The sequence below is a fragment of the Pseudopipra pipra genome, chromosome 11, assembly GCF_036250125.1.
Source record: "Pseudopipra pipra isolate bDixPip1 chromosome 11, bDixPip1.hap1, whole genome shotgun sequence".
Taxonomy (NCBI): domain Eukaryota; kingdom Metazoa; phylum Chordata; class Aves; order Passeriformes; family Pipridae; genus Pseudopipra; species Pseudopipra pipra.
In genome coordinates, this window is record NC_087559.1 from 19,835,350 (window position 1) to 19,860,616 (window position 25,267).

At 44.5% G+C, this 25,267-nt stretch overlaps 2 protein-coding genes across 2 annotated transcripts in view; both read right to left on the minus strand.

Annotated features, from left to right (window-relative positions):
• The window catches only part of LOC135420517 (uncharacterized), a 490,234-nt gene that overhangs the window by 360,081 nt on the left and 104,886 nt on the right, over window positions 1–25,267 (minus strand). The window lies entirely within an intron of this gene.
• The window catches only part of WNT7A (Wnt family member 7A), a 40,606-nt gene continuing 29,940 nt past the window's right edge, over window positions 14,602–25,267 (minus strand). Inside the window, exon 4 of the mRNA XM_064668066.1 lies at window positions 14,602–18,950. Coding sequence (XP_064524136.1) covers window positions 18,471–18,950 — 480 coding nt within the window. The 3' untranslated portion in view covers window positions 14,602–18,470. The remainder of the gene's footprint in view (window positions 18,951–25,267) is intronic.

The following is a 25,267-nucleotide window of genomic DNA, read 5'->3' on the forward strand; positions in this document are numbered from 1 at the left end:
GCACAGAGCACTTGGGAAAGCTCCCTGATTCTCTTTTGTCCGTTTTTAAGACCTCTCTATCTCACGGGTTGTTGTGTCCTGCTCATCACCTTTAGCAGCTGGGAGAAAAGGGAAAGTGAGTTTGACAACTCCTTCCCAGTTCCTGCACTCACAAACTGCCTCAATCCTGTTCTGTAGCACAGGAGGACCCTCCTCTGGGTCTCACTGGCCCTGTGTTCCCTGTTTGCTGGCAGCATAATCTGACTGAGCATATTTAACAGCAGAATGCTTTCCTTAACTATATTGAATTGATGATAAATATTTCCAGGAACTACAAAAAGGAGAAAAATCATCTCCAGAAGAACCACTTGTATAAGTGTGCACATGTAGGGGCTTGGCTGTCTGGGTTTAAGTGTTGTTCTAGATATGTCAGGTGCTGGCACCTCCATTATATGCTAGTGCCTAGTTTTAGTAATAAAGAGAAGATGATCATAAATCTTATTGAATGCTTTAAAAGATATTTGGATGCTCAGACTTATTATGACATAGTGAAGTTGTAGTTTTTCCTTACCTGAGATGTATAGGAACAATTACACAGGTTGTAGAAATTATCTTAATTAATTGTCCCATTTCAGGCAGTATGAAATGCTAATATGTGAAATGACTCAACCCCCATTCATCATTTCATACCATATAAATCCAGTTTATACTGTTCAACAAGATGCAAGTCAAACAACAGAACAGAATTTCAGCAGTCTTGTCCCTGGCCAAACAAAGACAAATCTTGATAAATAAAGCAAGCTGGTTAATGATAAACTACTACTAATTAGCATTCTTGAACCAACTGTTGAAGAGTTAGATGAATTAGCAGATCTGGAGCCAACTCAGTAATGACTTTTTCTTTGTGTAACATCAGCTTTTAGAAGACAATAATTGACCCAGCAATGATATATTGGCAGCAAAGAGCAGATTTGCTTTACTGGGTTGAATTTACCTGGTTCTGTATAATCAAGCAGACTCTTCTCTGTGTCTTTAAACAAGGTAAATGGTCTAGAACTGGTTTATCTGGAGAAGGTCTCTGCACCCTTTTCCCTTTGGTTACAGCACACCAGGGTGAAGGGCAGCCCTAAATCATGTGCCATGTTGACTGAACTGCACAAGAACAACCTGTTCCAAAAAAGTTGTCGAAGTGTGGAACTCGCTAGTTTTTCCATTTCTAGACTTCTGCCACCACCTCTATGAACTTACACCCATTGGTGTCCTGAGACACTGCTGGAACCTCACAGCTGGGCATGCATTTGATGTGAACTTTATCACTACCTACTGCAGGTCCTGCTGTGCTGTACCACAGAAAAACAGTGACTTCCTGACATCCAGAGCTGTGGATTCACCTCTGATGTGGAATAGGGTTTCTGTGATGAAGGTGGTACCATTCCTAATGTACAAGATGAAGGGTGTACAACATACAGGGCTAAATTTCCTACGGCTGCACATCCCTAAAAGATGAATTGTGTAGATCCTGTGTAGATTTTTTGGTAGTTACAAGTAGAAGTAGCTATAAATATGAAGTAAAATTTAAGAGTTACTAAATATTTTGTTCAGGTATTGAATGTCCCTCTGAAAAGCAGAAAAATCTGTATAACTCTATTTTGACTTTTCAAAGAATCCCAGAATCTGCTGAGTTGGAAGGGACCCACAAGGATCATCCAGTCCAACCCTGGCCCTGCACAGGCCCATCCCCAAGAGTCCCCCCCTGTGCCCCAGAGGATCAGCCAAACCCTCCTGGAGCTCTGGCAGCCTTGGGGCTGTGCCCACTGCCCTGGGGAGCCTGGGCAGTGCCCAACCAGCCTCTGGGGGAAGAACCTTTGGCTGAGATCCAACCTGAGCCTGCCCTGACACAGCTCCAGCCCTTCCCTGGGTGCTGTCCCTGGTCCCCCCAGAGCAGAGCTCAGTCCCTGCCCCTCCTCTGCCCCTGCCCAGGCAGCTGGAACTGCACTGAGGTCTCCCCTCAGTCTCCTCTGCTCCAGCTGAACACACCAAGTGCCCTCAGTGTCCTCCCACGGCTTCAAATCAAGGCCCTTCCCCATCTCTGTTGCCTCCTTTGGACACTCTCTAACACAATGAGCTTCCTGCTCCTGCTTCCTGAGGGTGTTGTTCCAGAGAGTTCCTGCACACTCTGCTAACCCAGCTCGGAGCAACCAGCCTGTTCATGGCCATGATGGAGAGCAAGGAGTTCTCAAGGATTGTGGCAAAGGGTTCTTGATGTCAGGCACCAAATGTTTCAACACGTGTGCGAGAAAAATGGATTCTGACTGAAAAAAATGCAACATGACTCAACTCCCCCCAAATATATGAGAAGATGGAGGTGGGTTTTAGATTTTTCCTTGCTGTAGTGGCTGTCTCTCACATTATGAAGACAAAAATAATACTCCAGCCCTATTTTCTTGTTAGTGCTTTTTATTTAACCAGCAGTACCACTGGATGTGGTGAGCCAGGCCAGATTTTATGTGGTGATTCTGTCCACAAATCTTTTTGGAGGATTTGAAAATTTCAGCAGCAATACTGGTTACTACAGAGTGCACCTAATTTGGGAAGCATTTTGCCAGGACACCTGTCCTAATTCAGTGTTAATGTCTTCATTGCTGCTGGTGTTTCAGAGCATTTGTAATGCACAGCCTGGCTTAAAGCAGAAGCTCAGTGCAGAAAACTGCTCACAAGAAAGGGCTTGTTGGCTTGATTTCCCTGCGAGGAACTCCAAGGTGCCTTTGTAACATAAACCTTTATTAGTGATAGAAAGGGAGTCAAAGGAAAGTATTGCGAGCCACTGAGGTTAACCAATATGCCACTTAAATCTAACTGTAGTTTGTGTTATCTGTAACTGAAGAAGGTCATGGGATCTATGGTTTGCAGGGGGAGTTTGCAGTGCCAACAAATTAGCATCCAAAGCTCTGGCTCGGAATACAGAGCAGCCTCTGGAAACTTCTCAGGAGAGCTGTGAACGGAGAGCAACAGGCTCCCTCGAGCTGGTGATCTTACTGCCATTTATTACCACAGCCCCGCTCTCCCTGCCAGCCTTAATGTGCTGAGAAAGTGGCAGTGGAGGCTCAGGAAGCAAAGGGGAGGGTTGGCAGTGCCAGGGCTGCCGGGGAAGTGCCCGTTGTAGTGGGGTGGGCACGGCTCGGGGGGCAATCACACATCCCCCTTCTTTTTGCTGTAAGGAAGGCAACAATGGGTAAGCCCAGAAGAAAAAGGACTTCTGAGAGGGTAGAAAAGAAAACCAGTGTACTTTGAGAGCAATGAATTTAAGTGCTTTTGCCCTTTCTCAACAAGACGGGCTAAGAGGGAGAAAAAAGGGAGAAAGCAAAGTCTTCCTCTTTCCCCCTCCCCTTTGCAAAATCCTACATGCCCTTTTGGCAGAGATCCATCATTCACTTAATGTGTCCTGCTGAAATCAATTCATGTGTCGGGATTTGGAGAGCCAGAACAAAATTTGTTTGCTGATCCCATCCACAGATCACTCAAGAGGATTCATAAAGGTTAGCAAAAAAACCCACAAACCCACATTCAATTTGCTGTGTAAAGTACTGCATTAGGGAATGACAGATTCCAGCAGGGAGGGGAAAAGTCTGATTATATAAAACCAGTTGGTCAAAGTCCACAAGCACCTTGAAGCACAAGCAATTACATGAATTTGCCTCCTTTGGCAATGGAAAAAAATGCCATTTACAGTGAAAACTGTGCCCTGCTGAGTGAGAAGGGGAGGGCATGAAGAGGTGCTTCCACCATGAGCAGTGCAGTGGGGGTCTGGGGGCTGTGTGACACCAGGGATGGGGAGTGTGAGATGGGTCCCCAATCAGCATGATGGGAGCAGGTCCCTCAGCCCCCAGGTCGAACTGGTGCTCTGAGGCAAAGCCAGCTCCATCTCCTTGTTGTCCGTGGGGTCTGGTAGGGCTCCCACCTCCAGATTTATTCTGCAGCATGTGCAGAGGAACTTTGCCATTACATCCCCCCTTGGGGGCAGGTGGGGAGTTTTCTCCTCCAGCTCCTATTCCTCACAGACTTGGGCAGCCTGTGAAACACAGAATCACAGAATCAGGGCTATCCTGAGTTGGAAGGGGCCCACAAGGATCACTGAGCCCAGCTGCTGCAATACACATCTTCAGAGCTCATGGTCAATAACCCAGCACAGAACTAAGCCCCAAAGGTTCAGCCCAAGTGTCTGTAGCTGCTGAGGAGAAGTTCTCAGGGCACAGGCAGGAGCTGGCCTGGCCCCAGCACGCTGCTCTGGCTGCTGATGTGCTGAGACAGGTCACCCTACGCTGTTGCAACAGATACAAGTAGGACCTTGCTCTTTGAAATTACTCTTAATTAAAATACAAGTACCTGCATTAAATAGACAGTGGCTTTCTCTAGTCTCACATTTGAATAAAAAGGTTGGCTAGGAATGTCAGTCAGCAGAGTGCTCAGGTGCTCACCCAACAACACTTTCTTGCTCTCCTGTGTTCACACAGTTGCAGCTTGGTGTAGAATTCCCAGGAAGCAGCAGCAGGACAAGAGGGCTCAGTCTTCAGCTGTGCCAGGGGAGGTTTAGGTTGGATATTGGGAAGAAAGTTTTTACAGGGAGAGTGATCAGCCATTGGAATGGGCTGCCCAGGGAGGGAGGGGAGTCACCATCCCTGGAGGTGTTGAAGGTGGGACTGGATGTGGGATCAGTGCCATGGGCTGGGAACCACGGCGGGGTTGGATCCAGGGTTGGACTTGATGATCTCAGAGGTCTTTTCCAACCTGGTTGATTCTATGAGATTGGGAGAGTAGAATTAGAATAATTGTAGCTGAAACTCCCACCAACCACATTCACCTACCCAGAGACTGATGAGCTGTTTTACAGCCTCACTGTATGTAGTTCCTCTGGTAAATAGTGTGGGGCATGATGTCACGCTTGCTCAAAGCAATTTGTTGAGTTGTAAATATCACTGATCAATTCCTGGGACTGAATCCTGTGACCTTGGGTGTAATCCATGACAACACTGACTTTAATATACTTTCTAGTCTTAGCAGAAGTACTTTTAGCTGCCCTTTCACATTAACTTCCCATCTCACTAATAAAATACTGAGAATTATATTCACCACTTCTGCCAATTTTTACCAGAAATTATTCTGACTAAGGAATATTAAATGTTGCACATTGACAAATTTGATCTCCTGCTCATCATTGTGATGGTCAGCAGCCACCTCCTTGGCCTTTTCTCAAAGCCAGGCATGCTTTGCAGCCCAGGGTCACTTGACCAGTTTCAAACTCAAATTTAAAGGGCTTTTTCTTTATGCCCAGAGCAGCAGGGCATTTGTGATCTCTGTCTGTGGGAGAGGTTTTGTTATGAGATTCCTCCAGCTTGAAAACTTCCTTCTCTGAGCCCAGAGTCTCCTTCCTGTCTCTCCTGCCCTCCACCAAACTTGCATGCAGACACTTTTGAAAATGATTGGTATTTGTTTCCACTTGGTTGTCTCCTAAAGCAGGAAAATTACTTTACAGACGGGTTTCATTAATAGGTTTTGGAAGGGTGGTTTGGGGAGGATGATTGAGGACAGGACGCAACAACTGTCAGACAGGAAGGATATTTGCACTCAGAGGACTTTTTCCTGACATCTGAGTGACACAGGCCCACACCCTATGAACTGATGCCCTCACACTATAGATCACAGGGCAAAAATCTGTGCAGAGCAGCTGACCTGGCCAGGTTTCTCTGTCTCAGGGCTGCTGAGCTCTGACATCATTGCAATGCCACGTACAAGCACCCTGTGTTTGAAGTGATGGTGAGAGCTCAGAGGCAGAATGTGATCTGCCAAAGTCTCTCTTGCTGTCTTTCTGTAATGACATGAGAACTCTGCATATTTGGCTTTTCTTCTAGGCTTGTGACAGGAGCAGAGGCACAGTCAGCAGCAGTACAGCCTTATGGGACCCTAAATCTCTGTAGTCCCCATGGAGATTTTTCACTTGTAATTCCCAGTTCTGGCTTTGACAGCCTTGCTGGCTGCGGCAGAAACCCTCATTGCTTCACCAAATCTTGGTGTTGCAAAGTTGTCTTTCATCTTCCCCAGCGCTGCTGCACCAGTTCAGCATCTCCAGGCCTCCCAGCAATTTAATCTCAAGTGTCTTGGCACTGCAGGTCTCAGCAGATGCCCCAGTTTCTGCCTTGTGAGGGTGGTGGGCAAACCTGCAGCTCTGGGTGACGTGGGTGTGTGGGTGGCAGGGACTGCCAGGCTGACAGCACTGACGGAAAGTTTGCTCCCTAGAATCTGAACTCCAGATAAATCCTACGTGCTGGCTGTAATTTAAATTCAATCAATATTCAGTTAAAAAATAAATAGAAAGCTTTTAGATCGGTGATGTAAGGGAATGTTGGTTCAAGGAAGTAATTACATATTATGTAGAAAAAGTCAATTTAAGTCCTCAATAATTTACTTAAGTGATTTACTTGACTGATGTGTTGTCTTGACCCAATAGGGCAGAGTAACAGACACTAAGTTATGGCACAGTTCCAGCAAAAACAGCCGTTGTTACCGTCCGACATAAATCATTAGCTACTGTCTTGTTCCAGGTGTACACAGGTGCTATTTAAAACAAAAAAAAAGTGATAAATTTTATGTTTGTAAACATAACTCTGTCAAAACTAATCCTGTTTCTGGCAGATGAAGATGTTATCCATACCTCTGGGTAAGGCAATATCCATTTTCAGGAAATAAAGCTCCTAGTGTATAATTAGCCGAAATTGGCCGGCTATAGGGCAGGAGGGACACACGCTGGGGTTTAGCTGGATAGCTGGGGAGGGAACTCTTTGCCAGTGCTGCACAGGCACATGGAAGCTGAAAGGAGGGCTGGTGGTGTGGGCTGGTGGTGGCCCAGTGAGGGTGGCACTGCCTCTCTGGGCAGAGCAGCCCGGGGGCTCCACGGCTGCCTGCGCTTCCCCCTCCGGGCTGGGGGCAGACAACACTGGTTTGTAAAGGATGTTCTTTGGACTCTTCCCAGCTTACATACCATACATGTGGAAGATAGAGATTTCAATTTGTAGCCATGACAACGATGCTGGTAAATGCTGCTTTTCTCTGCTTGCTGTACCTGTGGTACAAGAGTCCTTTCAAAAATTACCTTTTGTGCCATACTCTTTCTTTAAAGTTGAGACTAAACTTTAGTCCCTGAAGAGATGAAGCCCTGAGTGAGTGACTGGTGCCTTGGGTAGGTGTCCTGAGCTCTGAACTTGGTCTTGGACTGCACTAAGTCTAAAAGAACAGCATCAAGTCCGATATGGTCGTTCCAGTTATGTCTGAGACCAACTGAAATCTGAGTTTAGTCTCAGTGACAGGAGAATGTCTGCTGGTATTCCTGGGTAAAGTTGGGAAGGTATGATCCAACATATTAAAAAGCTTCAAGCAACCCATTAGTCACCTGTAACACACCTATTTCCCAGTTTTATACTTACTCCCTTCAGTGCTTGCAGCAGCAGTGATAGAGGTCACGTCTCCTGGGCAAGCAGGACAGGCTCTGAGCTTGTTGATGTGTGCATCATGTGAACACAGAGTCATTGACCTTAAAGATCATCCAGTTCCAGCCCAACATCATATGCATATGTGATCCTGATGATATGTGCCTCAGGTGTGTCTTCCTGCAGCCATCGCTTTCTGAGAACAGTTTTCCACTGGCAGTTCTGAAGCTCTGATTATACTGTGAGCTACAACAAACCAAAAAAAACATCCTACCAAAAATCCCCAAAAAACCCAACCCTAAACCACTTCCCACTTGTACTCCCTTGAAAATTATTGGAATATAATTCAGCAAGTTCCACTTCAGCATTTCCGTTGGTATTTGTGATGTGCCTTTGATTCCCATGAACTGAAGATCAGCAGTTCTAGGAAGGATCTGTGGAAGAAGCAGGAAGCTTGGGATCAAGGAGGAAAACCAGACTTATGGTAGTTGGACAGGATGGTGGTGAGCAGCAAAAAAAAAAGCTCTAGCTGCAAAAAATGTGGCTTTGCAATCATAACATGAAAATTCCAATTAAAAATTATCAAACTAGGGGCAAATAGAACCCAGCAAGCCACTGTGAGGAGGGGAATATAAAAAGTGTTTAGAATGTAGCAAAAAATGGCTCCTGACAAATTTTCACATATATTCTTCCAGTGATAAGTACCTTAACATTTCTTGAGCTTGATTATGTAACGAGATCATTAGATCAGCATTTGGGACCTATTTACTGTGACAGAAAAACAATACACCTATGATCTATTGTGGGCTGGGTTGAGATTTCAAACTTCAACATTAAATAGGGTTGATAAACTTATAGTTAAATTAACATGATAGCCCTGAAGTAGGACTAGTAGTTTGTGTTTTACAGCTCTGACTAGGTGTTGAAATTAGTTCTGAAAGAATTAACCTGAACTTCAGCTCTCTCAGCTCTTCAGTCTCTTCATAAAACCTATAAATACCACAGACAGGGCTTATGTCATTAGCCTCTTAATGTTATAAACATTTAATGAAGTTATATTTGAAGTACGACACATTGTAAAATCGATCTGATCTGGTTGGGGAGACAAAGGGAAGAAAATTGTTTGAGTCATTTGGAAAACAAATTAGGAATTACATTCACTTAACTTTGAGGTGGATGAAAAATTATGGCCAAGATGGATAGAGCCATTGTATTTGGAAGGAGAGCAGGGCTGGGGAGCAGGGAAGCCTCTCTGTGCGAGATGTGTCTGACACACATTAACAGCACCATCGGTGCAGGCAGCCCCACATGGATCACCTGGGACAGGACAAGCAGCTCCTGCCTAGGAACTGGAGGAGTTTCACTCTAAATATTGCAGCTCAGATGCCTCTCCCACAAAGATTTCTATGCCTTTGACCATATGTCTTCTCTAGTCCATCCCCAGTTACCTTGCCAGGGGGACACTCAGTTGCTCCCAGCGTGGCTCCTGGTCCCTCAGGCATGGAGTGCCTTGCTTGGCTCTCAAACATGGTGCTGCATTACTTGGCTGTAGGACAAAGTCATTCCTCCTGCAAATGCTTTCCTATAATTGCCTTTCTAAGGAGCAGGTTGGAGGGTGAGGTTCTCTCATGTTCTACTGAAGTGGGAGCGAGGGACTTTGCTGGCAGCCAGATCGGTTTCCTGGCATGGTTTAACAGCATCTAGTGTCTCCTCCAAGTGCTAAGTGGGAAGAAAAGGAATAAATAAAAATAAATAAACCCCTATTAGTGAAGGATTACTGTGTAAAAGTCTAAGACAATGAACAGGAAAAAATGAAGGGCAACGGATGTGTTAAAATGCCGCAGACAACAACCTGCTCAGAAGAAAGTGTATTTGTTCTTTCTTTTTAAAACTCATTATTTATTTTCTCTATTCTTCAGGCCTAATGTCTCACTAATGAATTCCAGGGGGATTTCTGAATCATGGTGATATCATGGGTTAAACCCTTTCTCCACTTTTTGAATGTAAATTCTTTTTGACGTTCTTACTTATTGCGGAGCATTGACTTCTCTCCTACAACAAAACCAAACGCTCTTTGGTTTTGCATAGTTAACATTTTGCTAATGGGTAGCCAAGATTCTCTCAGCAGCTCAACAACATTTTCTAAAGCACACTGGCGTTGTTGTAGCAACTGGTGGCTGATCTGTGAATAAAGCAGATGTCATTGTGGCAGGATAAAGGGAGAATAATCTATCACCCGGCCACTGCCACTCCTGCCCAAACAAGTCATCAAAATGACAACTTCGGTGCGTAGTCATTAATTAAGGGCTGTGTATCCCCTTATCTCATCTGGTTATTATATCAGCCAAGGTTATGCAATGAACACCAAGGGTTTCCCAGCCCTCACCGCTGTCCCTGGCGGAGGAAGCGCCGTCGGGATGTGCCGAGGCACTGATAGTTTGCCAGCTTCCTTTTGGGCTTTGATTGATTCCCCACTTTCATCCAAGCTGGTCTGGCCTAAATAAACACAATATATATTCTGGGACACTTTTTTTCTTTACTGTTTAGTCTGAATTCAGCTCACGTGGCTAGCAGCTAAAGATGGGCAAGCGTCAAAATATTCTGACAGGTGCCCAAGCTGAGCACAAAAGGAGAGACAGAAGCAGATAAATTGCCTTTTTAACTTCTCAGAAAGGCTTTAATCCATTTTTTATTTTTTTAGCTCCTACTCTAATTCTCTCAATTTGTACTTGGTTGAAACAACTCATTGACCTGAGTGAGCCACCTCACATCCCCCTCTTTTGATGGCAGCAAATACAAGGCGGTTTAACACAGTCCTATTAAATACTGTCCATTAGAATATTCCCCAACTTTTTTATATGCTTCCAGTGCTGAAGCATCACAGCAACTTGCCCCTGCTTTGTGGAGCCTTTCATGGAGTTTCAGCTTGCCAGAAGCTATTTATTCCCTCTCTGGAACTGCTGTCCACATCTCCTGACTTAAAAAGCCTACTCTGCTACCTCCTTTGCCTCACAGCTTTGTTAATCACTTGACTTAAAGAGACAAAACATGAGACCAGGTTTCTACCATTTCCCTGGTGCATGACTCATACTTAATGTGGAGGTTATATTAATTACTGTGTGCTCAGCATTTAATGAGCCTGAGAAGAAGGAGTCTCCTCCCTTCAGCTACACAGAACACGCAGGGAACCTACTGTATGCAGTGAATGCATTTCCACAACCCCCAAATGTGGGGATGTATTTTATAAAAGGAGGCAAATCAGTCATTGCTCGAGTTCCTTAGAACAGGATGGCAAAAGCTGAGAAATCTGGGCTGTAGTCCTAAATCTTTCACAGGCTGCCTTTGTGCCCACTGGCCAACCCTCCTGGGCTCTGTGTCTCCTGATTTCCTGTCTGTTTGTGGGGATAATAGTGGCTGGCTGAGGCCAGGCTCAGTGCAGGACATTTGTACGGCTCGACACCTCAGCAGTAGAAAAAGCTGAGAGGAATCATCCTGATTTTTTTTAAAATATGTGTAAAGTACCTTTGTTTTTGTAATAAATGACACATCTTCCAGTCCTGTGTGATGGCATTATGGTCAAACACTTACACCTGTACTGTATGTTCTCTGCCCTTCTTCTTTCTCAAGGCAATGGGCATTTAATATCCTCTGTAGCATTTAAATAGTTTTATAAATGCCCATGGTGCATATTTCCACGGGCCCACATGCAAAAGGAAAGTTGCTGGGTAAGAAATTAAGTGTGAGAAACAACTTACAAAACAAGTTTCTTGCTGATTCAATGGAATAGATGCTTGGATTTGGCTTGACCCAAATGAAATTGCACTGTGGGCCATGTAACAAAGGGGGAGGCTTAGCTTTGGCTCAAATCTGTCCCTTTAGCCAAACCCTTTCTGTGTTTCCTGGTGGACTCAGTGCTGTGCCTTCCATGTATTGAGTTGTTCAGGGGTTTTCCTCTATATTCCAAAGAAAGTATTCTGGGCTGCACCCCTGTCTGTAACAGGCCATTAGTTTCTTTGTCTTTCAAGTTCCTTTATTTGTCTTCCAGTTAGAACCACAGAATCATAGAATATCATGAGTTACAAGGGACCCACAGGGATCATCCAGTCCAACTCCTGGCCCTGCACAGACACCCCAATAATCCCACCTTGTCCCTGAGAGGATCATCCAAACCCTCCTGGAGCTCTGGCAGCCTTGGGGCTGTGCCCACTGCCCTGGGGAGCCTGGGCAGTGCCCAACCAGCCTCTGGGGGAAGAACCTTTGCCTGAGATCCAAACCTGCCCTGGCACAACTCCAGCCATTCCCTAGGGTCCTGTCCCTTGTCCCCCCAGAGCAGAGATTGGAGCTGCCCCTCAGGAGGAGCTGCAGACCCTGGTGAGGTCTCCCCTCAGTCTCCTCTGCTCCAGCTGAACACACCAAGTGCCCTCAGTGTCCTCCCATGGCTTCCCCCCAAGGCCCTTCCCCATCTCTGTTGCCTCCTTTGGACACTCCCTGATGGCTCAATCCCTTCCTTCCATTGTGCCCCCCCAAACTGCCCCAATGTTGAGGTGAGGCCGCCCCAGGGCAGAGCAGAGCGGGACAATCCCCTCCCTGATGCCCCAGGACAGGGTTGGCCCTCCTGGCTGCCAGGGCACTGCTGACTCAGACTCAATTTTCTGTTGACCAGGACCCCAAATTCCTTTCCTGCTCTCCAGCCTCTCATTCCCAGTCTGTCCATACATCTGGGGTTGCTCCATCCCAGGTGCAGAATCTGGCACTTGTCTTTGTTCAGCTTCACAGAGCTGGTGATTGCCCAGCCCTCTGCTTTGTCTGGGTCTGCCCTAATGAACTGCTTTCCCCTGCCCATACTAAAAAGCAGTCTGTTGGAGTTGGGTAGAAAAGACTTTTCTTCAAGACGCTGTTACCACCACTTGGAGAATCTCTGTGCTCCACAGCTGAGAATGAGTTAAAGGGTGTAAAGTAAAATGGAACCCTTGGGACAATACCAGAAACCTGAGAAATGGATTTTGATTTAATTTATTTTCTAAAGTCTATGGGATCAAAATATAAGTTTTGGGTTTGTTTCTTCTTGTTTGGGTGGGGTTTTTGTTTGTTTGTTTTTGTGGGGGTTTTTTGTAATTCAAATGCTAAATGTGTTGTGGTATTTACGGCTTCTTATTGTGTAAATAATAAAAGGATTTCAGGATAAAAGGACAAATGGCGTAAAGGACCCAGGAAGGAATCTGCCAAACTAATTTTAAAATATTAATAGTTAAATCAGTGTTTGCTGACACTGTGTGAGTGAACAGAGCTCAACAGATTGGAGGAATGAGAAAAATTAGCAACAAGAAAAGGGTTATGGACAATGAGTAAATTTGATTAAGAGATAATCATCAAATCCCAGAATGGCTTGGGTTGGAAGGGACTTCCAATCCCAACTCATTCCACCCTCTGCCACAGGCAGGGACACCTCCCACCAGCCCAGGTTGCTCCAAGCCCTGGCCTTGGACACTTCCAGGGATGGGGCAGCCACAGCTTCTCTGGGCAACCTGTGCCAGGGCATCACCACTCCCACGGGGAAGGATTTCTTCCATGGGTAAAGAATTCCTTCCATTAATATTAAGCACTACCTCTGGTCCTGTTCATGTGAAGTCTCATCTAAACTGATGAAGAACAAAACTCAGCACTGCATCTTTACAGGTTTTTGTTACAAATTCTTTTGCAAATTCAGCTGAGCAGAGAAAAACCTCTTCCAGTCCACTCTCTTCAACTTAGTTTCAAAAATCCACCAGTGCAGCCTTCTCAATAGCATTGGAAAGGTGAGTTAGGAGCACATGGTGTATTAGATAACAGAGTAATTCCATATTTCTTGTCTGTCTTGGTCTGAAAAATTAAAGGTACACTGTGAGAGGAAGAATGTTTTTTCTTGTTGGGTGTCCTCATTCTCTACTGTATCACAGCCCCTCATGCAGACAAAAAACCAAAACACACAATCCCTCAGTGGCTGGGAATGGATCAGAGAGCTCATAAAACTCATAAAACTCCAGAGAGAGCTAAAACTCCAACTGCTTGGAGGAAATAAAGTGACAAGTACAGGGACTGCAGACGGGCTGCTGGTGACAATGGGAGGCAACTTTCCCAACAGCAGCAGTAAATATATTGTGCTACACTTAGAGGAGACATTTCTCTGGGACTTATTTTACAGTTCCCAGTTGCACATTACATGATATGTGCTGTTGATGAATCTATGAATATGTAACAACAACAAAACAGAAAATCAGTAATTTCCTAAAGGCATGAAAAGACACCTTAAAGGTTTTACAGCATCGCCTTTGGACAGGAGAATGGCAAAGTTCTGGTGTCCTTCAAACATGTGGAGTCCTCTAGATCCACATACATCTCTTCAGCATTTTGACTTAATCATATGTTATTAATTGCTTGTTTCCAGAGGAAGAATTCCCTTAATTTCTGTTCAAGATTAAAATGTCCACCTCTGAGAAATTATTGGTGTGATTTCGATGAGAAAAGACCATGAACTGGGTTAGCAAATTAGGTCACTTGTCATGGTGACCACTGAGATAAGGGAGAATGTTCTAGCATCTAGATGAGCTTCATCACCTGAAGTTCTGCTGTGTGATAAAACTTCTGTACTTGGTTTAATTTTGGACAGTTTTGGACCATTCAAACCTGATTCGGACTTTACCTCTGTTGCTTGGCAGCAGTGGTATCTGACAGGTTTGGGCAGCCCTGTCTGGGCATATCAGCCCCCAAGTCTGCAGTTCAGTTCTTCTACCAACAACAGAGTCGGAGACCTTCTTGTTCAGTCAACTTCTTGGGATTACAAGTTGGGGGCAAGGGACTGTATTAGTAAATATGCACATTTGGGGGATTCATAGGGTGTATTTTCTCATATAGATTATAATGATAAATGTAGAAATATTGCCAGAAATACCTATGTTGAATCTTAGAATCTGTGCACTCTGACTGCAGCCTGCAATGTTTCTGTATTCGATACATTGATTTTTAAGTGTGGTCAGTTCAAAACAGTTTTGCAATCCACAGGAGAGTTCATTAAGAGCCTTGTGCAATATGGTACGTGTCCATTATTCTCTTTTTCTAAGTTACTACGTCCCCTTACAATAACTTTACCAAATGAGTCACTTAAGAGTACATTTTAAGGATGTTTTCAGTTTAATTATCACTGTTGAAAGACGTATCTCCATTAGCTTTGTGAATACATGGCAAAGAAAACTTAATCATTGACCGATTCGTGTTTTATGGAAGTGCTTCTACATCCAGCTCATTGCATTCAGATTAGTTGTCCTCTTAAAAGGGCAGAGAGGTAAAATCCTTAAAACTTACTTAGGAATCCCAAGGCAGAGCTGCTTCGTTCCCATGAACTGGGGTTCCACTCTCAAAGAATTCATCATTAATAACTTCCCAACTTGCAGCTACGCCTTTTCTCCTGCGTTTCCCACTCCTCTCACTCCTCCTGCTCCATGGATGTGTTTTCTCTTTCCAGGCCTCAGCGAGGTTGTTCTGTGCCCAGCAATGCAGCACTTCCCTGGCTGGCCCAGACCATGGCTGGCACAAACCATTGTTTTCCTTTGAGAGCCGCGTTGTTGTGCAGTTGGGTGCATTTCCCTGCCATTGTGTGCTCCTCCACCAAGGAAAAACAGAGCCCCTCTATCCCTGAGCACAAAGAACAAACTGTTGTTGGGGGGAGGAATATCTACAAACCTGTAAATCTTTCTCCTCCTGTTTATTCTTCATGTCATTCAAGCCCATTTAGCAAAGGACCAATTAACTCCAGACTCATGGCACATTCTGAGGGGCCAGATTTCTCCTATCAGAGGTGACACAGCCAAATTTCCAAATAATTTCTAGTTGAATGCAGCATTTGGTTTTCCTTGCTCTTTAGTTCACAGTTCCCAACCTGTTACTCCAGCTATCAAACAAATTGATGTTTTGTCTAATTTTCTCTCCATTTTCTCATCAGCAATATTGTAAAATATGGGGAAAATGTGTACCAAACCCAATCCATTGTGCATCCAGTTTTTTATTATTGTGACTAAAACTGTTTAAAGGTATTTGTCCTTCAGTAATTATTCTGCTAACTGTACATGGCACATCACTGCATACGGAGATATACAGGAAGCAGGAGTTTTACAGATCACTCTCCTATGGTAAAAACATGCTGCAAAGGTAACAATTTGTAAAGTAACTCTAGTCAGTGAAGAAAGCACACTTTCGACTATGATATGGTATCCACAAAGTGGTGGTGATGGGGAATTCTAATATTAATTGTTACATCTGAATTATTTTACCATAATACACTGTTGTAACGAACATATCTACTGTATGTGGTTGCATTTTGTATCTTGAAGTTTATAATTTGGAATTTAGGAGAACTCAGAGCAGTGATTCAATGACCAATAAAAATTTGCTTTTATATCGACAGTTTGAAATGAAATTGTGTTAATAGCTTTATTTTGATATGCCACTCTGGTGCCTGAATTGAATAAACCTTCTATTTTGTGTTAAGTGGCAGGTCTGCAAAGAAACTGTGTATTAACCCTGATTATACATTGCTAGGACTAGGGACTGCATAGGCTTGTGTTCTTACAAAAATAATATATATACAAGAAGTGAGTTAAAAACCCCCACCATTCAGATGAGCCCTAAAAGGTCAGGCTGTGAAACTGCAACTTCTTTTGATTTTTTTTGGTGATTCTTCTGCTTCCCTTCTCAGTTCTTTGTTTTCACAGTCTTAGGTGGGAGTTTTGCCCCAGAACTATCAATGGGCACAAGATAAACCTGTATCATCTACTCCTTGTAATGTTTGCTGCTCTCAACAGGAGTCAGTGAAATGTTTTCTTTACTGATGCCTCTCTGAACCTCATTAAAGGGGGGAGATCCTGTGGTCTGGAAGTAGGAAAGAATCTGGTGTGTCCCAGACAATTTGCAATATCATCAGTAACCCTGGGCCATGTTTATTAACCAGTGAAAAACAACATTAAAATTAGATTTTTTTTTTTATGGGTCACAAATGAGTAAAGCAGCAGGAACAGAATGACTCTAAAAACACAGAGAAATATTTACCACTCAAATGTCTGAAGAAATTAGCAGTGATAAAAAGGAAATACCATAAAGGGAACGCAAAATGGCTCTGAAAAACAAGTGAGTAGTCTTTAAATTTGCCTCTTTAAACTTGCCTGGATGTTTTTCTGGATTTCTGAGCTCGGGCCTTTTTGGTGGGGGAGGAAAGAATAATGTAAATGCCAAAAAAGAGTCGGACAAAAAGTAAGCTTTGTATCCTATCTATGAGAATCAGACGGTGTGTGTCATGCTAGTTTTTACAGTCATAGTCTACAGTCTCCCACTGATTAAAATGCAATTTGACAGTAACACAATATAGAGGTTTAACTGACAGCACACACAGCACATTTGCGAGTCATAACGCCACAGTTTAATGACTGACGCATGTGGGAAGCTAATTCGCATTTTTTTTTTCTTGAATGGGATAAATGAGCATCCAGTTAATACCAATCATGAATTCAAGCCATGTGACAAAATTGATGCTACATACCCTGTTCTTGTTTTGCATATTCTGCAAATTGAGCTGCAGGAAAAGAGCCAGTTTGTACACATATCCGGAGAGAAAGTTCATTCTGCTTTCTGACACATCCACCAACTGCAGCTGAATGTATCCAGCTTGCTGCTGTTGTGTTCACAAACTAATTACCCTTTCTCTGTTAAATAGCCTAAGAATTACAAATTGTATGCCTGTTTTGAGAAAAAGTACAGGTTGAACAAGCAGACGTAGTATAAATAAAATATTTATATAAAAATAGTCTCTTACAAAATATACTCTCTTATCCTATGGTTGATTTTTCCAAAAGATGGAAGTTTGTCTGGATTTTCTTAATTTTAGACATATTCCAAACAGGATTTTATTAATGCTTCTTTCTTTAATCGAAGAAAAAAAAAATAACCACAAAGCCTGGTAAAGATTTGTAACCCCTACCACTCGACTTTTGTTCCAGACAACTAGCAGCAAACAGGAGAAAACAAACAAACAAACAAAAACCCCAAAAACAACAGTGTTTGTGTATGTACATATATATAAAGATGCCAGCTTTTGTACTTAAACATCTAGTACTGTAGAACATATCCTGCAAGTCCAACTAATAGAAATATCCTAGTTAAGAATAATATGTACAGCTCCAGTTCTTTCCTTGCTGTTCCTACAAAATTATTCCACAAAGAAAGCCAGCTATCTACTTTAATTGCAGAATAGTTCCCCAAAGGTTGGTAGAGTTCTTTTTTAATTAAATAAATTAATATTAGTTTTATCTGAATAAATTGTTAAATATTGCTATTATTATGCCCGAGTGTCCCAAATCCCTGTGCTAAAATCTGCAGCACACACACACACACATGAAAAAGGCAGGTAAAGCAGTGTTTACAGAAACCTTCAACAGTTCTACTCGCTGTGGCAAGGGGGATGAAGGGGAAAGATGGGCAAGACCAGCAGAAGCTTTTCACGAGTGTAGAAGCCAAAACCTGTGTCACCCACAGGCTCACACGGGCCGTTCACGGTGGGGCTCTGTCCATCCCATCCTGTGCAAAGCCCTTTTGGGGGGATTTCTCCCCTATCCCTCCCTGCTCCTTATATTTGACCATCTCTTTTCCAAACCAGGAGTCAGTTGCCACCCTCAGAGACTCCTCCCTGACTGGTGTGTCTCCACAAGGCAGTCAATGCTTCTTGCTTTAGAGGTGCAGGTTAACTGAGATGATCTTTTTCTCTCTCTTTTATGTGTCAGGTGGCTCAGGGTGGGGTTTGTTTGTTTTTCTTTCTTGGCTGGCTTTATGAGTCCGAAATGTGTATCCACATAAGCGATGAAACGTGAGAAGAACCGAGGGGCCTCCGTTCCCGGGCAGTTCTTCTGGGAGAGCAGGTCTGCCCGACAGTCTCGTGTAGGTCCGTTGAGTGCATGTGCAAAGGTATCCGTGGCCAGGGCCGTGCCCACGTGCTCACTTACAGGTATAGACCTCTGTTCTCTCGCTGCACGTGTTGCACTTGACGTAGCAGCACCAGTGGAACTTGCAGTTGCACTGCCACACCCGCGAGTACTGGTGGGTGTTGTACCCCCGGCCGCAGCACATCAGGTCGCAGCCGTTGGACTGCTGGGCCGTCTTGTTGCACATCCTGCCCTGGGTGCCCACGCTGCCAGTGACAGGGTCTTCTTCACAATAGTTGGGGGATTTCTCTATGTACACCAAGTCTGTATCCATGGGTTTGCGGTAGGAAAGGGGCTTCTTGATTTTGAGGAAGGTCGGGCGCTTGTTGCGACTCGCCCGCACGGGCTCCACCTGAACGGCCTCGTTGTACTTGTCCTTCAGGATGTAGCCCAGCTCCCGGAATTTGGGCAGGGTTGTCCAGCATGTTTTAGTGGTACAGGATCCTGAGACCCCGTGGCACTTGCACTCTAACTTCATGTTTTCTTCCAGAATCTGTGTTAGAAGAACAAAGAATGATGTGTTAACAAAAGCAGGGGGATTTGATGGATATTGGATGGCAAGCAGGGATGGGTTTGCTCTCCAGTGGGAGCTGCCACCAGACACAGGTCACATTGCCACCAAAGCTGTGGGTTTTGCTTGCCTGGACACACTATTGTCCCAGGTAGCAAATACTCACCAGTATCAACCAAGTTCTGCCTGTGAAGCTCATTCCCCGTTTGCACTTTGAGTTAACCAGGGAGGATAACTTTGCCTAATTTCATAGTCCAGGTCCCAAAGGCAAGATGGGACCCTCCTTAACCACAGCTTTTCTTCGATATGACTGTACAGTGCTTCAGATTTATCTGTTCTTGCAATGTCTGGCATATGGCAGTGAAATTAGGAGCTGGCAGAAAATCACACCTTCACATGAGCTGCCACGTGCAGAATTCTTTCAGAGTGCAACAATAGTGCCAGAACCTGACTTTTGTAAACAGAGGTTCTGCATCTCAGTTCTTGCACCTCAAAATGACATAGGCTGGTGCAAAAGATGAACAAGCAGATACTCTATCAATGTTTGTCCTCCTGTAGGTCTCACATTAATCAACATATGGAGCAGATTATTATTTAGCAATATAGACCTCATTTGTTCTAAATAGTGCAAATTAATGCTCCAGTTTTGAAAGCTAAGCATTATTTTGATATACCCACGGTCAAACACACTTTCTGGAGGGTTTGAAGTATTTTTGCCTCCTGTCACATGGATAACAGAGCAAACAAATGTCTCAGCTACTTTGCAAGAAAACAAGTTCTGTCTTAGAGCATAAAGGGTAAGAGTAAAGGAATCGGTTTCATGTTTTGTCATCAATTCTTGTTAAAAAATGTCTACCTCTTTAATGCTGTAAAAGCATCTTAAAGACCTCAACTTCATGGCTTGCTCCACCCTGTCTCATGCTCCCTTCTTTGCAGGGGTCTCTCATGGTTATGCCTGAGTTGTCACTACTTTCCTTTTGAAGATAACAAGCTTCATCTTCCACCTTCACATCCCTTGAAACTGTCCCTGTATCTTCTCCCTCCTGCTGTTTTACCAGCCCAGGCTTTGCCAAACAAAGCTGGAGACCAGCTTAGTCCCTGCTCTCTGTCCTGAGCCCCACAGCTGACCTCATTCAGCAGCAACATTGGGTTAACACCAGCAAACATACCTGATTCCAGCAATTAATTTCCCACTGGTCTGTACTTGAAAGAGACCATAATAATTTTGATGATGAAATTCTGCCTAACCTGGCAGAGACCAGCAGTGGAAAGCCCAGCCAGAGGGATTATCAGGGTTCAGGGAGTGTCCACATAATTTTTCCCCTGAGACAACCCAGCTGATCCTTGCAGTTCCAAACCTGGGCAGCCTGGAAGGCTGGAGGGAGGTCAGTGGTATGGAAATTTGAATTAACCCTTCTTTTATAGCTGGAGAACTCACTGTGCAGAATCAAACACCAGCCTTTTTCAGCAGAAAACAGGTGAGCCTTCACTGAGGAAGTTGATTCTTCTCATACCTTTTGGTCTTGAGGCTGTTCCTGTGTCACCTGGGCACAGAAACTGCCATTGCCTGACCTTGGGATGATTTGTAGCTGCTTCTTTGCTCCCTGCTCTTCCTCTGCCCATTTTTGATGAACATGGGGATTTTAAGGTATTAAAACAACAGGCTGAGAGAGTTAGGGCTGTTCAGCCTGGAGAGGAGAAGGCTTCAGGGAGACCTCATGGCAGCTTTCCAATACCCAAAGGGGGAGAGGAAATTTTTACGGGGGCATGTAGTGATAGGACAGAGAGGAGTGGCTTTAAACTGAAAGAGTATGTTTGGGTGGGACATTGGGAAGAAATTCTCCCCTGTGAGGGTGGGGAAGCCCTGGCACAGGTTGCCCAGACCAGCTGTGGCTGCCCCTGGATCCCTGGAAGTGTCCAAGGCCAAGTTAGACAGGTCTTGGAGCAACCTGGGCTAGTGGAAGGTGTCCCTGCCCATGGCAGGGTGTGGAATGAGGTGACCTTTAAGATCTCTTCCAACCCAAACCATTCTGTGATTCTATGATTTTCTGGTTCTATGAAATTGCTTTGTTTTTACTTTAGTCTGTGAGCAAAGTGTCCCTACGTGTGGTCCGAAAGCAGGATTCAAAACCCTAGACAGCATGGGTCCAATACTTTGATAGTTGGGAACTTAGTCTATGCTACTGGCTTCAAATTAATTTCTCATGCAAACTATCTAATGACTGCCCTAAAACTGAGATGTGAGAAACTTTTATATTCAATTCTACATCTTAACTTGCAGTTCTGCTCAAGCTTTGGCTTTATCTTGTTATCTTGAGTTTCTCTCTCAGCCACTGCATACTTCTTTTTATTGCTCACTCATTCATAAGGTAGTGCACTTCGAAGATAGATGAGGAGATCTATGAGGAAAAGGAGTTAGAGCACAGAAACCGGAAAAATAACATAAATTCTTTTAGCCTCATTTGTACCTTTTTAGAAGTTTTTTTTTTCTTTTTTTTTTTCTTTTTTTTTTTTAATTTGAAACTAGCCAGGATACATTTCTCAGCCCTAATTCAATCACTGTTCTTGTAGAATTGCCTGGCCTTATATCCTGGTACGATGTTCAAACTTGCAACAAAATATTTCTAACTCGCCTGCCATGGGGATCCGCCAAACTGACTTGAAACATTAATACAAAATACATCATGTGTCATCTATCCAGGCAGGGGTTTTTTTCCTCAAGTGTAGTTAAGTAGCCTAAATTGCCTTTTGGTTTATTTCATTACCATCCCATTTTCAGCCAGCAGCCTCGGCGGGAACGAGCAGCTCCGCGGAAAGAGCTGAGCCAGCGGCTGGAGCGGCCCCGGGCGCGCTCGTCTCACGTGCTGGTCCCTGCTCTGGGACACGATGCCAAACACAACCAGCCGCTGCTTTCCAGGGCTCGGCGAGGCTGGGCACGGGCAGTCTGGAGGAAAAGATCTGCTTTTGTCTGAGCGGGAGGAGTTTGTGCGGTGCCTGTTGAGCCCAAGGGCCAGGGGTCCTTCCCAGAGGCCCAGAAATGCTCGGAGGGGGGTGGGAAGGGGCAGAGGGACGAGAAAGAGTTTTGTCTTTTAACTCCGTGCTACATTTATTGTTCAGTTTTTCGTTTATGATTTTCATATTTTCCTGAAGTTTACTGGCTGCCCCTCCCTTTCTCTCTGCAGTTGTGGGAGATGCACTTCCAACATGCTGTGCTAAAATCTCTCCAACACACCTGCCCCATTTAGGTCCCCTGCACTCTGCAATTGAGCTTTCCCTTCCAGATTTGCCTCCTACCTTTGGCTCACAACCCCTTTTGCTGGTTCTGTTCTTGCACACATACCCTCCTCACTGGTGCTGCCTTTCAATACCATGGTTTGCAAATTCAGCCAGAGATGAATTGACTCTCCAGCCTTCAGAAAACAGGCTACATGGAACTTGAACTGTCTGTCCTCAGCAAAAGCAAAGGCCTGCAATGGATAGTTTTGCTGTACTGTGATATCAGGTGCTTGGGCTATTTGTTTTGCAATAAAATACGTGGATGGTGGTATTTTAATACTGTTCCATTATTCCAGTATCCTCTGATAAATCGATGCCTTTATAAATTCAGGAAGAGAGTTGCAAAGAAAAAGGAGAAAATAAAATAGGGGATTCTTTGGGTAGGGCCAGCAAGCCTTGGTCTATCCCTTGGTTTCTGTGAGCCAAAAGCAGTGCCCTACCCCTTGAAAACTTGGTCTGTGCTAAAAACAGAAAGTGTTCTTTACCTTTCAAGATCAGGATTGGTTTCTTTGAAGGAATTATCCAGCAGCTCATACTTTTTACGTTAGATTAAAACTTTATATACATTACAGACTGACTTTTCCTAAAATGTAAGAGCCTGAACGGCACAAAATTTAAATCCTAGATCCTCTGTTTCTTACCAAATGACCATATCCAGCTCCATCAGTAAATCTGTATGCACCAGTGAATGCTCTGAACTGGATTAAATGTGAACAAAGAGCTGGAGTTCTTTTAGCTTTGTCCACTTTTTCTTTGAGCTCCTACAGTAAACTGTCAGTACTTGTTTCTCTCTCCCCCCCCTTGCCATTAGCCTCTGGGAAATAGTTTGTGTGAAGAGAACTCGCTGGCTCTCTCTCCTGATGTTATCTTCAGATGCAGTACCTTTGGGCACTGCCATTAGGAGCTTAACGTGTTTTTTCTTCACCTTCAGTTTTGCAGGGAATGTGCAGGGTTGGTCATGTGAGGGTGGCAAACTGAGGCTCTGGAAAATGCTGCATCCCAGGAGCTGCATGGGCTGGGTCCAGCACGGTGGTCCTGCCCTGGGCAGGGTGCTGGGCCCGTGGCTGGGCTGGCTCAGTGACACCAGCAGAAATTGCTGCCTGGTGTGACCTGGGGCTGGAGTGGCTTTGGCTCACAAGGGAATTGCTGCAGGAATTGTGCCCTCTGGGTGGTGGGAAAGGAGCTGAGGGAGCTCAGGGGGCAGGTACTGATCTCTGCTCTGGGGGGACCAGGGACAGCAGCCAGGGAATGGCTGGAGCTGTGTCAGGGCAGGCTCAGGGTGGATCTCAGCAAAAGGTTCTTCCCCCAGAGGCTGGTTGGGCACTGCCCAGGCTCCCCAGGGCAGTGGGCACAGCCCCAAGGCTGCCAGAGCTCCAGGAGGGTTTGGATGATCCTCTGGGGCACAGGGGGTGACTCTTGGGGATGGTTCTGTGCAGGGCCAGGGTTGGACTGGATGATCCTTTTGGGTCCCTTCCGACCCAGCATATTCTGGGATTCTGTGTCCCTCCTGCAGTGGGTTTTCCCAGCTCAGTGTTTCTGTTCCCTGAGTTACTCAGGTGTATGTCCTGCCCTGGCTTTCCAGCATCCAAAGTCAGCTGCCAGGCCAGCCTGGGGCCCCCCATGCCCAGTGGGGTCAGGTTTTGCACAGCCCTGGGTTTGGTCACCAGGACTCCACAGCCCTCGCTGCCAAAGCTGCCCTGAAGGACACACACTGTCAAAAACAGGGACCATCACACCTCCAGAGCCTTCTCCTTCACCAACAGGATTCCCATGGAAACAAAATCAATACCAGAGTGCCTGAGGCCAGGGACCCTTTGCTGCTTCATCCCAAGTAACTCAGGCTGCAGTCTACATGTGAGGGTGTAATTAGTGAGACAACAGACACTGACTCCTGTCCCACCAAGGCCATGATCTTGCCTAATTTTTCTGACATCGGATCACTTGGGTCAGGAAATACCTGTCTCCTACAAGTGCCTGCACACACAGCTTTACTATAGATCAAAGAAAACAACTATTGGCAAGACAAGAGTGACATTTTCACTCCAGAGAAGAACATGGCAGGGCTTGGAGAGAGGTCACTTCTGGGGGTTGGGGAGGGCAATGGTCAGATGCAAACCTGCCCCTTTCAGCAGGTGGAAGATGAGGATTTTTGATTTATATTACTTACAGAGGCAATTGTAGATCCTTAAATAAGACAAAGCTCCTCAGACTTCAGGAATGATGTTGATTATATTTTTTTCTTCTTTTGAAAAGGATTCGTTGAATAAAAAGAGTGTTTTAAGCTGATACAATAAAGCCATGTCTTATTTAGTCTTTCAACAAAATAACTTACTTGAGAACCAAATAAGATGTAAAGCAACTGGTAGTGAGGTCTAGAGTGAAACTTAAGCATTGAAAAGGGCAGTGGATGGATATGAAACTCTGATTTCACAAGCAGGAAAAGGACTATGTCGCATTAAAATGACTAGGAAATGTCTCTGCCACTTGTTTTCTCCAAGTGTGAGAGTAATCTCCAAAGGATGCTACTGTTTAAGTAACTTGTAGGACTGTTCTAACACCAAAACTCTGAAATTTGAGGACAGTACAAGTAATACTTGATGCTTTTTTGGCAGGGAAAAAAGAGCACGAGAGAGCATTAAAAAAGCAACACAGAGACAAATCCTATGAAATCTTTAAGAAATGTGAGAAACAGCATAAAAAAAAAAGCACCCAAATGCAAGTTTAAAATTAGGAAAGGCATATTCAAATAGAAAAGATGAAAAATATTCACAGAGCTCTTGCAAATGTGTTCTGTAGAAACACACTTTGCATTGATATCCTGTGGCAAACTGAGTGGGGATGAGTTTGGAACCGACTGTGTCCCACATTGAGTGACTCATTCCAGACAGTCTTTGAAATCTCAGTTGAACATATTATGAAGATCTTATTAAGTACAGCCAAAAGATTTTTTTTCTCGTTTTTGATAAGTAAATCTGTGCAAAAGAATAAGATCTGAAGTCAGTATCAAACAAATTTGCTGCTGA